The sequence below is a fragment of the Nicotiana tabacum genome, chromosome 17 (assembly GCF_000715075.1).
Source record: "Nicotiana tabacum cultivar K326 chromosome 17, ASM71507v2, whole genome shotgun sequence".
Taxonomy (NCBI): Eukaryota; Viridiplantae; Streptophyta; class Magnoliopsida; order Solanales; family Solanaceae; genus Nicotiana; species Nicotiana tabacum.
In genome coordinates this window covers 151,182,401-151,198,653 of record NC_134096.1, presented here as the reverse complement: position 1 = coordinate 151,198,653, position 16,253 = coordinate 151,182,401, and the positions used below count along the sequence as shown (strand labels likewise).

The 16,253-nt window shown below is 35.1% G+C and overlaps 2 protein-coding genes across 3 annotated transcripts; both read left to right on the top strand.

The window, feature by feature from the left end:
* The first annotated feature begins 1,546 nt into the window (after window positions 1-1,546).
* Window positions 1,547-5,472, top strand: LOC107825459 (putative histone chaperone ASF1A). Of its 2 annotated transcripts, none has more exons than XM_016652330.2 (3): window positions 1,547-1,955; window positions 4,500-4,615; window positions 4,752-5,472. In XM_016652330.2, exons 1-3 carry the CDS (start codon window positions 1,847-1,849, stop codon window positions 5,103-5,105), a joined length of 579 nt encoding a protein of 192 aa, XP_016507816.1. In that variant the 5' UTR covers window positions 1,547-1,846; the 3' UTR covers window positions 5,106-5,472. The 2 variants fall into 2 exon arrangements, with proteins under 2 accessions (XP_016507816.1, XP_075091431.1); XM_075235330.1 differs by lacking the exon at window positions 1,547-1,955 and adding an exon at window positions 3,437-4,367.
* Window positions 5,473-9,122: 3,650 nt separating this feature from the next.
* Window positions 9,123-13,293, top strand: LOC107825460 (2-hydroxyacyl-CoA lyase). Its single transcript, XM_016652331.2, has 2 exons — window positions 9,123-10,851; window positions 12,565-13,293. The coding sequence occupies exons 1-2, from the start codon at window positions 9,442-9,444 to the stop codon at window positions 12,877-12,879; spliced, it is 1,725 nt and encodes a 574-aa protein (XP_016507817.1). The 5' UTR covers window positions 9,123-9,441; the 3' UTR covers window positions 12,880-13,293.
* The last annotated feature ends 2,960 nt before the right edge of the window (window positions 13,294-16,253 follow it).

The window sequence follows — 16,253 nt, the reverse complement described above, 5'->3', positions numbered from 1 at the left end:
TACTTAGTGTTCACTCTATGGGGCTACGCCACTGGTTTTGTACTTTCGTATCCTACTCAGAGAAATGCTGAAAGATTGTGTTACCTACAGGTTCAGCTTTGCTGTTGCCTTTGCTTAAAAAAAGTGGTAGCTCCCATGATAATAAAGAATCTACTGATCAAATCATATCAAGTTCACGCAGAGCAACTGCTTGTACATGACAAACTGGGTTAGTTTGGGCTTTGATCTGCGTCCTTAAGAAAATGTAGAAATTACATCGGGTAGTCACACTCTAAAGGGCTACTATTTAGGAATTAGCCGAGAAAATGTTCTGAAGTTAAGATTTTTAGTTTAAAATTTCAGGACAAAATAAGCATTGACTAATCTTTAAATAGAATCCCTGGGAATGGCTAGCACTTATCGCCCGGAGGTCCCGTTACTAGATGAAGTAAAGAGTTGTATAGTTCACATCAGTGTTTTAAAAGGCGTGGACGTAAGGCGAGGCGTTTTACAAATGCCTTAGTGGGGCGTAAGCCCAATAGATATTTAATTTTTAATATTTTATAAAATAATATAATTACAGTCAATATTTATAAACATGTAAAATTACATAAAAATTAAAGAAAAACATAAATATGTGAAATATATATATATATATATATATATATGCTCCATCCCCACAAAAAATTAGTCAAAACAATCTATTATACGCTACTTAGAAGCACAAGTAACTTGAGTCGAAAAGAATAAAGTTTTCTATATGAAGGAACAAAAAAGATGACTAACCTGCAATTTGAACTTTGAATTTGTTGTTATGAAGGAGAATGGAGCTCTCTTTGTATTTGTAAAAAAATTAAATATTTATTGATTTTGGGAGATATTAGCAGACTAGCTGACAAGATAAAAAATTGGGAAAGACCATGATTTAGGACTTCAATCAACAAAAAAGGTCTTGACTTTTAAATTTAATACATTTTAGTTCCTTTTTAAAACGTTTGAGTAATTACCAAGCTGACTTTTGAGAATTTGGGTATTATATGAAGGATTTATTCAATAAATTTTGTTTTAATTTGAAAAATTCTCTGGGCTTACGCCTCAAATGTTCGGGCGTACGCCCCGAATTGTTGGGCATACGCCTCTTGAGACTTTCACCCTAGGGCTCGCCCCGAAAACACCTTTTAAAACACTGGTTCACATGTATGAGTAGTTTAATTGCGAATGATAATGAATAAATTGCCATGCAATGATTAATAATGAAGGAATTGATTATCCAACGACTAATAAAGAAGATTGTTATGTAGGAAGTTGCATTAAAAAACAACAACAACAACAACGATCCAGTGAAATTACATTAGTGGGGTGTGTGGAGGGTAATGTGTATGTTTCCGAAAGACCCTCATCTCAAATTTGCATTAAAAACATTTTTATTTTTAAATAGTTTAAATCCCTATTATTGGTATGCATATAACATATTATCTAGCAGTATTATATATGTATAAACGAATGTATATAATATTTTACATTATTTAATGGAAATATATAAATTTCTCCCAAGAGCTATGAGGGACTTGATGAAAACTCCCGCCAGAAACCTACTATATCCGGTAGCCGGAGAAACAGCAGGTCACACCTATAAAACGAAATCATTTCGTCCGAGCAACTTCCCCCACAAAATAGAGGGGCTGCTGCTGCTTCGTTCTTTTGGTGTATTTTGTTCTAATCAGTTGCCTTTTACTTGAAATTGTTGGTCATGGCGGTGAAGAAAACTTGCTCTCTTTTGTGAAGGTTCTAGAATTTGAGCTCATCTTCGCTGAATCCGACATCCAGGATTCTCACCACTTACAGCTTTGGTTAGTTTCGCTACAATATGAGTGCGGTGAACATCACGAATGTCACCGTGTTAGACAATCCGGCGTCTTTTTTGACCCCTTTCCAGTTCGAAATCTCTTACGAGTGCGTTACTCCTCTCGACGATGGTGCTTCCTCTATCTCTTTCTTCCATTTTTCTCTTTTGCCTATTACTGGTACCTATTTTTGCATGTTGCATCTCGATACATATTAGGGTTACTTTTATATAAAGAGAGTTCACTGAACTGATTTGACTAATTTGCTTAGATTTTTTTCATATTGTTGGAATTAGTACTTGTGTATTTCATTGAAGCACTGGCCTTCGTGTTGCTAAGCTGTTGTAGAATCTTGTGACTTGAGTATAAATATCCAGAGGACAAATATATTAGTGTTTGAGGCACCTCAGTTAAAAGATACAGAAAAGGTTTGTGCATAAATTTGGTTGTTTTGCTAGAAGTAGGGTTCTACAGTGAGGTGATTCTTTCAATCATAAATATTGTCAATTGGTTGGCCTTGCTAGTATTTTGCGGGGATGAATAGCATCATATGAGCAATTTGTGTATTATCATTTGCTCAGAGGAGGTTGAATACGAATTATAGGAGTAATCAGCCTCGGGCTCATGAAAGTTGTGGATTCCTTCATGTTGGAGTTTATTGCACGGTGCACTTATCATGTTATATGTGCAGCATAAAAGGCATATATTTCCTCCTAATAGTCCGAATGTTATGCTGATTCTGATTGTGGATATTTGAATTTTAAGAATGAACTCGTTGTGAGCCTCTGCCTTTTATTTCATTTCACTTACAGCCCATGATCTAACTTGATGATCTGAATTAGATTATTTGCATGTGTGCCCAAAGCAATGAAACATCTTGGCCTGTCCCTTAAAGTATCCTTTATAGTTGGTTCAAGGTGGGGGAGGTGGTGTCTTGGTGTTAGTTCCAGCAGTAGCTTCAAGAAAAGGATTTTCATTTGCTGATGGCCCGCAGCTAAGAGATTCTAATACTACAGGAATTTCATAGTAATAATATTCAATACCATGTTTTATGTGAAGCATTAATACATTCAGCAGTCCTCCATTTCTAAATCCTCATGCACAAGATGAATTAAATAACCTACTTTGCATTTTTTCCTTTGGGGCTGTTTGGTCTGTTTATGGGATTCGAGGGTGCCATAATACCATCAGACTAGGGACGGATCTGGATAGAAGTTTTTTGTGAAATGGATTGTTGTGAGGAGATATAAAAAATCTTATAATGGTGAAAACCTGTATATGGGATTTAATGTAGTTTTTATTATTCGCTTGATTCATGTGATCCAGGGTGGAAAACAACTTTTGAACCCAGGTGTTCATCTAATTAAGTGTAAAAAAATGGCTGCTTGGTGCACAAAGCATCCCGCGTTCACACAGGGTCCGGGGAACGGGGAAGGGCAGCACCGCAAGAGGTGTGATGTAGACAGCCTACCCTAATGCAAGCATTAGTGGCTGCTTCCATGACTCGATTAAGTGACATCTAATTAAGTATCAATTAAGTAAAACATTTTCGTAAAAATTCATAGGAGTTGGTCTAGTGGCACAGTGGTTGGTAGACGTTGAAAAAACTCTGGAGGAGATGAATTAGTTTAAGACCCATGGTATGAATAATCCCCTCGGTAAAAGTGATATCTGCCTGGAGCCAGCCATCAGATCGTCAATTCAAAGAACAGACATAGGATAGTTTTGTGTAATTGCTTATTCACACCTAAAGTCAAACGGAAGGCGGATGTTAGTCCTTCGTAATCCGATTGAGCGTTATTTGCTTCCATGTCTCAGAACAGCAAATGATCATTAGGACCTCAACCATCTGTCCCAACTTTTAAGGACTCTATAGGTGGTTAACAGGGAAGAGAATGGGCTTAATGTTTTAGCATTTTTTTCGGGGACCTTCTATCTTACTCAGGAACTTCTGTCAATTTAAGTTTGTGATTCTGTCTGCTGCAGATTATGATGATTTTAGAGATACGTGCTTCTTTTGAACTAATTGGGAAAATTATCTTTGTTATATGCTAAAGTGAGGGGAAACAGAGTTTAATGCTGTTGTGGATTTTCTATTTTAGATGCATATTGTTCCAACTTAGTTTGCTTCTTTCATGTGCTATTGCGTATACCTTTTTATTTTTTTTATTTTTTTTGGGGAGGGGTTGGATAAGTAATGTGCTATTGCATATACTTACTTTTGTTATGTAAGTATCTGTCTGTTGAAAGATAATATATTTGCTTAATGAGGCCACCCTTTTTTAGGTGATCTGTTTGTTTTGGTAACACAGTTCCCTTCTCTTTTAGGATCAAAAGTTCAGTAAAATGATCTATGAATTGAATGAATAGAAGCTATATTCTTTGCGGATAAAAATTCTCCCACCAAATTGATTTTTATTATTTAAAAAACTGAGTGCGTTCTGGCTGTTTCATGGATTAAGACTACCAAGTACCAAGTGTGCCACTTATTTTCTTTCTTTAATCTGATTTATTTGATTCATATGGGTCTAAATGGAGCACATGGTTAGTGAGGATTCATGCAGTTGACCCCAATTAGCTCGGGATTGAGGCTTAGTTGTTTGGTTGACGTTGTTGTAAGTATAATTTATTTGATTTTGGTTGCATCAGGTAATCTGTTTGTCATATGCTCTGCAGATTTGGAATGGAAGCTTATCTATGTTGGATCAGCTGAAGATGAGACATATGACCAACTTCTAGAAAGTGTTCTTGTTGGCCCCGTAAATGTTGGAAATTACCGCTTTGTCTTGCAGGTATTATCTCCTGGATTTCCAATGGTTCATTATGGAACTAATGCTTTGTCTGCCTCATTGAATTTATGCTATATCTTATACTAATGCTTTGTCTGCCTCATTGATTTTATGCTATATTTTACAATCTTGATGCTAGGCGGACCCTCCAGATCCTTCAAAAATTCGTGAAGAAGACATTATTGGTGTCACTGTGCTCTTGCTGACCTGCTCATATGTGGGGCAGGAATTTGTACGAGTTGGCTACTATGTGAACAATGATTATGATGATGAGCAACTGAGGGAAGAGCCTCCACAAAAAGTCCTAATTGATAGGGTTCAAAAAAATATATTATCAGACAAACCCAGAGTAACAAAGTTCCCTATTAACTTTCGCCCTGAAAATAGTGAAAGAGAGGAGCAAGCCCCTCCACCTGATCACGTGGTTGAAGAAGATCCAAACGAAGGGCAATTGCCTTTGCCTAAGAGTAAATCAGAAGAAGATGGAGCCTAATATGAAGATGTTTACTTTTTTTTTTCTAATGTTTTCTGTTTTGGTTTGACAGTATTGTGCTTTGGAAGGAATCTCATCCGGGGTTCTCGTGGATGATATCTGATCACCAAAGCCCGTCTTTTTTCGCCTCCTCTTCTTGTGATTTATGTATCAAGTCCAGTCACATTTTGAAGCAGTTAACCAGGCTGGTTTTTAGGGTTCAGAAGCAACTGTATGTCGTCTAGATACCAATTTTGGCTTTAAAATTTGGTCCAAATTGGTTGATATGCAGACTCTAATGACCTTATGGAACTGATGGTCTTGATTTTATTTTTGTGCATCTGAAGTACAATCAGCAACGTTATTAAGCAAGATATCTTTTTATCTAGTGACATTCTTTGGCATCCATCAGTTGAATCACATTAATCAGAAGAGGAAATTTCCACGAGATGATTGCTGGTACATTCTTCTCCCTCAGCAGTATGCTAGCATAGGGACCAGTAATTCATGCAATGTTTATGTTTCATTTGATGCCCCTTTTTTGACGGAATTGTAAGTGATAAGACATAATTAAGCAGTTGTTGCCTTGTTGGTACATAATCAGTATTCATGTTGACGTGCTTTTATATATCCAGTGGGGGCACTTATGAACCTCTAGACTCTTATTCTGGACTGACTTCTAAGTCAAGTTTGTTCAATTAGTTGATATTTACACCGATAATCCAACATCACATCGAGGAAAAGCTGGCATAAAATGGGGTAGAAAACTTCACGAAAAAGATAGAGATCCACTTGGCTCGGATAATTGTTCTCAATGAGTATGAAACGGAAATGAGAAATTTTCCTCTTCTTTGTGTATTGCCGTTTTCAATTTCATTTTGAGACGTCAAAGGCCACTTGTTAACATGTGTCGGGCACGTTTCGTCAAACCTATTAGTAATGTGTAAGGAAAATATATTAATTAGATCACAATCGGTGCGAGCCTTTTACTCCAAGTTTTAAGACAGGTCACCTAATGTAATGTCTAGGTGTGCATAAAGTGGTTCGAGCCTCACTAATTTTCAAAGAACAACAAGAGTGATAATATGTCATAGTGAAAACTTGATTGAGGCGTGTGTAAATATTAACATTTTATTACAATAAGTTAAAGGATGGCATAAATGTGTACGTGGACCGGGTTTGTTCGGATTTTATCAAAACCAAACCAAACCAATTATATCGGTTAGGATTGATTCGGTTTTGTCGGGTTTTCAGGTTTTTTTTGTTACATGAATACTATTTCAATTTTGTATTATTAAAGTTATAGATAAAATTTTGATAAGTGAATATATATTTACTAAAATTTAAAAAAAATAACAAACATATGATCTATTAAAGTGATCTTATGGGAGAATATTTTTTAGTAACACATGATAGTTTATTTTCTTAGTCGTCTACCAATAATTTTTGGTTGATGTACGCTTTTAGGGTTAATCAAATTTAATAATTAAACATAAAAATCAATATGATACCTAAATAATGATATGTTCTATGTAATTTTAGATTATCAAAATACCACTTCAAAACATATAATAATTCTTGACATATGAATATGAAAGAACAAAGAGATGATTGACACATTTCAATAACACATAATAAGAAAGTGATACAATCTATTATTTAAAGTAAATAAAAATGAATGCACTTTATAGTTCTATTAAATCTTATATCCCATGAGAGGATCTCAAATATTTGTAGACATCTTTTAAATAAAATTCTATATAAAGTCTTAAAATTATATAATTATATGTCGGTTTAGTTCGGTTTTTTTACTCAATACCAAACCAAATCAAACCAAACCTAGTCGGGTTTTTTAATCGATTTGGTTTGACTTTTCAGTTTGGTGCGTTTTTCGAATCGGTTTGTACACTCCTAGGCATAATGCCACATTGCTTAACACGCATACCTTAATTTTCTTAGTCGGTCAAGCTTAGGGATACTGGATCTGGATTTATGGAGGGAGAGTCTTACAGAAATGTCCAAAATAAGCTTAAACTTTCCAACCTTTAGTCATTAATTAAATACTTATCAAAACTAGCAAAACGCATATAAAAATTAAAAACTTAGATAAATAAGGATTTTTTATCTCCAAGAATCACAGGAAAAGACCTCCTTTCATATTTTTAAATGTGATGCAAGACGGAAAGAAAATTTTATGGATAAAGTAGCAACAAGATGATGAAACACAGAAAAAAAATACAAGATTCCAAACCTAAGCAAAAAGGTACCTTTTTCAATTGGTGTTGCTGAGATTCGTTGAGAACATATAGATGAGTCATATATACAAAATTTGAGGAAGATGAGAGGTGATTTGGACTAATTTAGTACTCCCTCCGGTCCACTTTAATTGATTTTTTGCCTTTTTTTGCGGTCCACAATATTTTATTTTTTCAAATATCAAGAAGAAATTAACTTCTTTTTATCCAAAGTTGCCGTTAGAGTAAATAGTCTAGGAGTGTTTATTATATTTTCAATGAACAAATTAAGGTTAATATGTTCAATTTTATTGTTAATTAATGCTAAAAAGTGAATTTCTTAATATGTGTGAAAATAATCGAAAAATTAATTAAAGTGGACCGAAGGGAGTATCAGAATTCGTAGTTAAACTCAAGTTTTTTTTCTTCTTTCTACGACACAAGTATCATGCATGTATCTCAAGCATAAGTACACATGGATATACATTTGATACAACTATGATACATATGTGATACACATATCATCTTTTTTCATGGTCATCTTCTACTTCGAAGTTTCAATTTAAACAACCTCGAAACTCCATCAAATCATTCAAAATCTGAGATTCAAACACCGTAAGATGTACCTAATTTATTCCAACAACACCCACTCAAAAGAAAGCAAAAAAATATTTTTTTTGCTACAAATAGCTAATTTGCTAATATTGGTAATATTTTATAAATTGACTAATTTTTATACAAGTTATTTATGGAATGACATGACTGGGAGTACTAATTATCTTATCTAGGATTTGAAGGTAATGAGTTCTCTAGCGTAAATCTAACACTAGTCACAAAATTATAGTCGAGGTATATTTTGGATTAATTTGGTCTAGTTAATTTAATTTTCTGGTCATAATCATCAAATTGAAATGAGTTCAATTCATTTTTTTGACCAGGTTAAATATTCTGTACACACCATCAAAATAGAGAGAAAATTGGTAAAGATTTTTGAATATTTTAACACGTCAAATTGGGTCTAAGGCTCTAAGCTATTATGCTCGACGATTTACATAGATAGTAATACTCTTCTAACTTTATATAAGATCCAAATTCATGTCATTCTTTGATACTCAGTTTATTATCTTCCACTATTAGCTTTCTAAGTTTTTAATAAAAGCTTTTAAGTAAAGTAATTGGAGTGTATTAATCAATTTAGAAATAAAAGGTTGTAAAAATCTCAGTATTAAATTGCAAACCTACTTTCTGAACAGTTTTCTCATAAGTTGGATAATAATTAATTGATTTTTATTCTTACTCATGTGTAAACATAACTTGTTAAGGAGCAAAAAAAGAAGAGAAACATAAATCTAGTTTGGCCAAAATCAATCTAAACTGGGCGAAAGTACAAGGGATAAAATAAAGAGCAAGGAATGAGAATTGAGATGAAAGGGGCGGTAAAACGGGAAAGAAAATGTAACGTGGAAGATAAATCTATAGGCTACAAAAAAAAAAAAGGAAAATTGAAGAGAAAAAAAAAGAGCCTTGCTCACACATATGAAATTAGCGATACTTTCATATGAATTTATCCAAAATTATTCGGCACTATTAATTAAATTAGTGAAGCAAATTATGTTTTTTCTTTGATAGATCTTTTCAAATAAATTTAACTTTTTTTAAATTATAAAACTAGCAAGTGAGGTTCATATATTCAATCTAACTTATTTAGAATTGAAGCGATATTGTTGTTATAAGATTTGCGATAGTTAGTATTTTTATAAAAAAAATTAAATATATAAATGTTACTTTAGAAATCTATGAAATCAATATCTGACATATGAAATTAAATTCTTGTTTGGCAATCGTTCGGTCAAAGAATCAAAAGAAGGAATCAGTAGGCAAAAGCAAAACCAATTTCGTCATTCCAAACACTGCCTCCGACAACTTCAGCCGCCACTCCAATATCTGGTGTAGGCATATCTAAATCTAATATTCTGACGGAACAGATATCTATATCTATATATAAGCAAACACGTGTTCCCATTTCTAAATATACCAATTGATTCTCTCGACTTTCCCAAAAAATCAAATCATCAGTAAAAAAACCCACACTGTAGAGTCATCCGTTTAGTAAAACTCCTCCAATGTCTAATTCCGATCACCAAAACCCATCTGCTATCGATGGCAACACCTTCGTTGCCATGTGCCTTGCACGTGCCGGCGTAGACCGGATGTTCGGCGTCGTTGGAATACCCGTTACTTCCCTTGCGAACCGGGTGGTCGCTCTCGGTACCCGGTTCATTGCTTTCCACAACGAGCAATCCGCCGGTTATGCTGCTTCAGCTTACGGCTACCTTACGGGTCGACCCGGTATTCTCCTCACCGTTTCCGGTCCCGGTTGCGTTCACGGCCTCGCCGGACTTTCCAATGCAACCGTTAATACATGGCCCATGGTCCTGATTTCCGGGTCATGTGATCAGAAAGATTCGGGCCGGGGCGATTTTCAAGAATTAGACCAAATTGAAGCTGTTAAACCCTTCTCTAAATACTCAGCTAAAGCTACTGATATAACGAAAATCCCTAGCTGTGTTTTCAGTGTTTTGGATAGGGCCATGTCGGGTCGACCCGGTGGTTGTTATTTGGATCTTCCTACTGATGTACTCCATCAAACTATTAGTGAATCTGAAGCCCAGAAATTAATCAATGATGCTGAGAATTGTAGGATTAAGGAGGTTAATCTTAAACCCATTGTTAAACATTCTGAAATTGAAAAGGCGGCTGCTTTATTAAGGAAAGCAGAGAGGCCTTTGATTGTGTTCGGAAAAGGGGCTGCAATTTCTAGAGCTGAAAATGCTTTGAGGAGTTTAGTTGAAAGTACTGGAATACCCTTTTTGCCAACACCAATGGGAAAAGGTTTATTGCCTGATAATCATGAGCTAGCTGCTACTGCTGCTAGATCACTGGCAATTGGTAAATCTGATGTGGCGTTGATAGTTGGCGCGAGGCTTAATTGGCTTTTGCATTTTGGAGAGCCACCAAAGTGGTCTAAGGATGTGAAGTTTATTTTGGTTGATGTAGCTGAGGAGGAGATAGAGTTAAGGAAACCGTGTTTAGGGTTGGTTGGTGATGCTACTAAGGTTGTTGAGATGTTACATAAGGAGATTAAGGATGACCCTTTTTGTTTGGGGAAGTCTCATCCTTGGGTTGAGGCATTGGCAAATAAGAGTAAGGAGAATGTTTCCAAAATGGAGGCACAGCTGGCAAAGGATGTTGTGCCGTTTAATTTTATGACACCAATGAGAATTATTAGAGATGCAATATTGCAAGTGGGCAGTCCTGCTCCTGTTGTTGTCTCTGAAGGTGCAAATACTATGGATGTGGGACGATCAGTATTAGTTCAAACGGAGCCAAGGACCCGGTTGGATGCTGGGACGTGGGGGACAATGGGAGTTGGTCTAGGGTACTGCATTGCAGCTGCTGTTGCTTGTCCTGAAAGGCTTGTAGTAGCTGTTGAAGGGGACTCTGGATTTGGCTTCAGTGCCATGGAAGTTGAGGTTCGTTGTCTTTGTTTCTTATATCTTTTACTCTTGATCCTCTATTAATAGTAATTTAATAGCATCTCACTGTCTTTAATTGTTACCCCAGAATGCCTTTCTTTTCATGGTGATCTGACAAGTTCTTTATTACTTTTGCTGCTTGTTACTAGTATATATATCTCGTTGGTAAATTTACCATTCTTTGTTGAGTAATAATTAATCCCCACGAAATGGATTTTCCTCATTTATATGGAGTTGAACTTGTTCGTACCTAATCTTAGGCTCTGATGAAGCTCGAAATGCTAACTTTTCCTGCTAATTAGAGAACTGGCTGTAGGCAGTTAATGTCCTTATCGGTTGTTAAGGATTGAGGATTCTTCTGTAGTTTCATTATACGCTTGTTTGCTGTTCCAGGGGTTAGTCAGATTTGATAGTCAACAGCAGTTGCTATCTTTCTAAGTAGCACATTGGTTTTCAGGATTAATATCAATGAATGGATTAGCTTAGACTTCTTGATGTTGGATTAGATTTTGTATGGCGTCTTGATGCCATTCCATATTAGAGACATACTATTATTTCGTTTGGCACTTCTGCACCACTAAATTTTAATACGTACTGGACCATATCTTGTAGACGTGCATGTTTGGCTTTATAGGTTCCCTTCTGCAACTTTTTTAATGTAAAACCCGACTCATGTTTTAGTCTTGTAATGCAGAAGTGGATTTGAATTGGTTCAGAACTTGTTAAGTTTAGGTCCCTAAGCCATTAATCTGAGTTACATCCTAGTTCGCCCAATGAAACAATCTTCTAGGGTACGGGGATCTTATCGTTTTCTAGTTGAAAAGATAGTTAAAAAAGAAGTTAAGGGGATTAGGAATGAAGCCTTGATCTGCTGTGCCTTGGCATTGCACGATGATGCCATAAGTTAGTACAATTACTTAAACCTTGTCGTGCAACTCATAAGAGAATTCAACTTGATGTCATAAGTTAGTACAATTTCTTGAATTGGGATTTTTGTAACCTGCTCTAATTTTGAAATCAATACTTAGTATAATTGATGAGCACACAAATTATAATTTGAGTTAGCAAAATTATCAGTTTAAGGTTCTGTCTGTAGAAATATGGACCAAACTTTACAAGTACATAATTATTTTAAGAACATCTTACTTTCCATATACTAGAAAGTTATTCGATGGCACATTGAATCAACCAACAGTTCGTTAACTAGCGGTTACGACTGGAACCTAGCCCCTTCCCTTGGTGTGCGGTTCTTAATGTTGTGCCCATAACCTGCCATATCAGTACTTGCATTCATCTTGTGCTACCCCATTAGACCAGTTCTGGGGTGACTCATGATTTTTCTTATCTATTTATTTATTAACCCTGCAATGTTACGCTTTCAACTTTTCCCCCTTGTTGCTTGTGGCAGTAACCTCTTACATTTTTAGGACTTATTAGTTTCTTATGGATACCATGATCTCTCTTTTGCTTTCTGTTTAAACTTTATAGCATTGATCACACTCTTCGCAACGCAATGTTATACTGCAAAATATACCTTACATCCTCAGTTTGTTCTCAATCAGTTGCTATGGCACTTGTTCCTTCTAATTCTAAGTTAAACTTATTAGTTAGAGTTACGTGTGACACTGTTCGCTCCCATATCAATTTCTTGGTTTACTTTCTTTTGAATTTTTGTTTACTCTTCTAATTCAGTGCACTTATGTACTGCAGACCCTAGTTCGCTATCAGCTCCCCGTTGTGGTTATAGTCTTTAACAATGGCGGAGTTTATGGTGGTGATAGGAGGAACCCTGAAGAAATCACTGGGCCTTACAAAGAAGATCCAGCACCCACCTCTTTTGTTCCTGGTGCATCGTATCATCTTCTAATTGAAGCCTTTGGAGGGAAAGGATACCTTGTCAGGACACCTGATGAACTTAGATCTGCACTTTCTGAATCTTTTTCGGCTAGGAAGCCTGCTGTTATCAACGTAACAATTGATCCGTATGCTGGTGCTGAAAGTGGCAGGCTTCAGCACAAAAACTGAGGTTCGGGGTCTGTGATTACTCGTGTCTAAGATATGCTTGCTGAAGTTCAGTTTTTGTCTGCCACTGGTATAAACGAGGAAGAAAAGAAAAAAGAAGGAAAACGAAGAGAGACTGCTCTTGTGACTTGGAATGAACCTCTATCTGTGGAGAAAAGGAATAACAACGGAAATAGGATAAGTGAATGTCTCATCTCAATGATGCCAACTTCTTAATGATTATATGAAGGTTATTTTTTAAATATTTTGTTAGAGTTGTCACAGATAGAGGATGGTCCAGTTGATTATGATGAATGAATTTTCATATACTATGGCATTAAGGAGGGGAAAACTCTTATGTAGTAAGTAGATTGAGTTGATCTGTATAATGGATTTGCAATAAATATTCATCCTTGTACCGACTAAGGTTACTTTTAAGATGATTCCTATGGTTTTTCTGAAGTCTCATCAGGGGCGGACCCACCTTATAGAAAAGGGTTCAAGTGAACCCGTTTCATCGAAAAAAATCTGTTATTTTTACAAATTACGTATATAAAAAAGAACCTGAACCCACTTTGACATAACCAGAAGTTGCAGAGCAACGGCCAAGTAGGTTCAAAATGTAGCATGGGTCACAAGTTCTCAAACCCAAGCTGAAACTTTTTCTTTTTCATTTTAGCAAATGGCCCTTATGCTAAACGTGTATCCTGAACACACAATTGAATTCATGTTTCAGTTCATCACTTTTGTTATACTCGTATATATTGTTAGCTTTGTTGTTTTCTATTGTCTTTGTTTTCCTGTTCTCTTTATGATTTCTTTTCTTTGTTTAAATCCAATAAAAGTTATTCTTATTTAACTCTATTTTACTCCAAAAATTTTTTTGAACCTTTTTACTAAGTGAATTTTGATTCTCTTTCGTAAGTTTTGATAAAACATGAGAGTGCTTTAACAAAATTACTTGTAATCTTTTAATTTAATTTTGTTTAGTTTATGTTGAAATTGTTAATTTGTGTTAAACTGAAAATTTTAGCTTGATATATAATTCTTTTTCTTTAATTGTTTGTATTAATTAGTTTAGTTTATAACTCTCTCTTTTTAAGTATTTTTGTTTGTAACAACTTTGTTGGACAAATTCTTTCTTAGAGTTACCGTAAGATTTTTAAGTTAGTTAAATATTTTTTTGTTAAAATGGCTAAATTTGTTGAAGTAAAGTTTGTTAATTTATATAAATAAGTTTTAAAAAAATAAAAGGAAATAGACTTTTTATGTTACTGTTTTTTAAATTTTCCCCAACTTTTTTTAAAAGTAAAAAATAAAATCATTTTGAGGTTGTGTGATGAACAAAAAAGAGTCGTGAACAAATTTGGATTACCGGTGTGCTTTTACTACCGTGATTTTTTATTGAATTCGCTTGTATAAAATTTTGGGTCCGGTTGGGAAGCGTGTCAGACTAATAGAAGTGAAAAATTAATTAAAAGAGAAAATCAATAAATTGCACAAGTCAAGACAAGACAAGATTTACGTGGTTCGGCAATTTTTGCCTACTCCACGGCCACATGAAGAATAACTCTTTATTAATTAAAGAGAAAGAAGAAGTTGTGAGGATTGATTACAACTGAAGAAGAAGATGCCTATTTATAGGCAAAACTCTGCTGGAAAAAACGTTTCAGCGAATGTAAAAACGCGACAGGATGACACTACAAACTGCGCTCCGAATTCTTTCTTTATTGTGGCAGTCCAAGTTATCTGAACTTCTTTCTTTATGTCTCTTTCTTTCTTATCTTTGCTTCTTTTTCTTTGACTTTTCATTTACCCACATGGTTTGTCCCATCAATCTCCCCCTCAAACCCATATACATCAAGAAAGAAAAAAAAAGAATTTGCTATTCTCTTATGGCGACTTCACATTATCAATCTTGAAGGATAATTAAGGCAGTGCACAACCTCAGTTTGTCAACATCGACAATTTTAGTTAACATATCTGACGGATTCTTCGATCCTGGTATCTTCTGTAGGGAAATAGTTCCTTCACTTATCAATTCTCGGATATGATGATACCTCAACTGGGTATGCTTCGATCTTGCATAAAACACTGGATTCTTGGCAAGATGAATTGCACTCTGGCTATCACTGAAAAGCTCACAATTGTCCTGCTCTTTACCTAGTTCTTTAAGAAAATTGAGCCAAATCATCTCTTTTCCAGTTTCTGAGATTGCCATGTACTCTGCTTTAGTGATAGATAGAGCAACATTTTTCTAAAATCTCGACATTCAGCTAACAACAGTACCACTCAAGGTGAATACGTAGCATGTGGTTAACAACATATAACTAGCTCAACAAAGAAATTACTATATTGTTTCCAAGACTGAATAAAACTACTATTTCGCTTTGCAAACACACGGGGCAAGCTCTAGATATCAAATGCACTGCACAGAATACCCAAAATCTCACATACACAAGTTATATAACTCACTCAGGATCAGACTCATCAAGACACTCTAGTCAAAGTAGCTAAGCAAAGCTAAGATCATACACTTTAAGGTACTTATACAAGAGTCAAAAACTGAGCCTAAGCGTCACAACTAAAACACTTATTATTCTCTAGGCATAATAAAGTTAAGAGATATTACTTTCATTTAAAATCACAACACAAGATTTTTTACTCCTAAAGAAAAATAAAACTAACTACATCCGGTTCAAACAAAAAAAAAAACCTTGAAAAAGAACCGCGGCACAAAGAAAAACCAAGAGGGGTTTATTACACTACTTAAGGAAAACACTTTAATTTTTTTTCGACTCTTAAAAATTTCAATCAAAAGAAATAAAAACAAATGCACATTTACATATTTACATCCCCACCTCACACTTTAAATTGTGGCATGTCCCCGTGGCACACAAATAAAGAATAAGAGGTAAAGAAAACTATACTCGACTTTTTTCGTTTTCGAGAACTTGTGAACTCCACTCCTAATTCTGAATTTATTTTTTGTTTTCGCTCTTCGGGATTCTTTATGGAGCTCATCAGGCCAAACTCCTCTAAGGATATTTGTAAGACCCGCTCTTTTCTTTTTTTATTGGCCTCATTTTGAGTGGTGGATTGTTCTTGTAGAATTATCCTCAACTTGTTTCTGCATTCACTCACAAGATCAATCCATTCATATTCCTGTAAATTCCAAAAAATAAAATCCACATGATCAAGGTTAGAATAAGAAAATGAAGAAGAAAGGTCATGTGAATATTCCTGTGGTATGTCCAAGACTAATGCTTCTTCACTCTCTTCTACTAAAAATTATAAATGTGGATATGTGGATGGTGATCTGAACTCTTCTTTTATTGCTTCGTAATCCCAAAGCCTCATTTTCAATCATCTCCGTTGACATAGAGTACTCTTGTAGA

What these genes read in the sequence shown, in the direction of transcription:
- LOC107825459 (XM_016652330.2), top strand. Translation starts at nt 1,847, where the DNA reads ATGAGTGCGGTGAACATCACGAATGTCACCGTGTTAGACAATCCGGCG. An exon ending in CGTTACTCCTCTCGACGATG is followed by an intron (nt 1,956 to 4,499) that starts GTGCTTCCTCTA and finishes TATGCTCTGCAG; the next exon opens with ATTTGGAATGGAAGCTTATC. An exon ending in ATTACCGCTTTGTCTTGCAG is followed by an intron (nt 4,616 to 4,751) that starts GTATTATCTCCT and finishes TCTTGATGCTAG; the next exon opens with GCGGACCCTCCAGATCCTTC.
- LOC107825460 (XM_016652331.2), top strand. Translation starts at nt 9,442, where the DNA reads ATGTCTAATTCCGATCACCAAAACCCATCTGCTATCGATGGCAACACC. An exon ending in TCAGTGCCATGGAAGTTGAG is followed by an intron (nt 10,852 to 12,564) that starts GTTCGTTGTCTT and finishes TATGTACTGCAG; the next exon opens with ACCCTAGTTCGCTATCAGCT.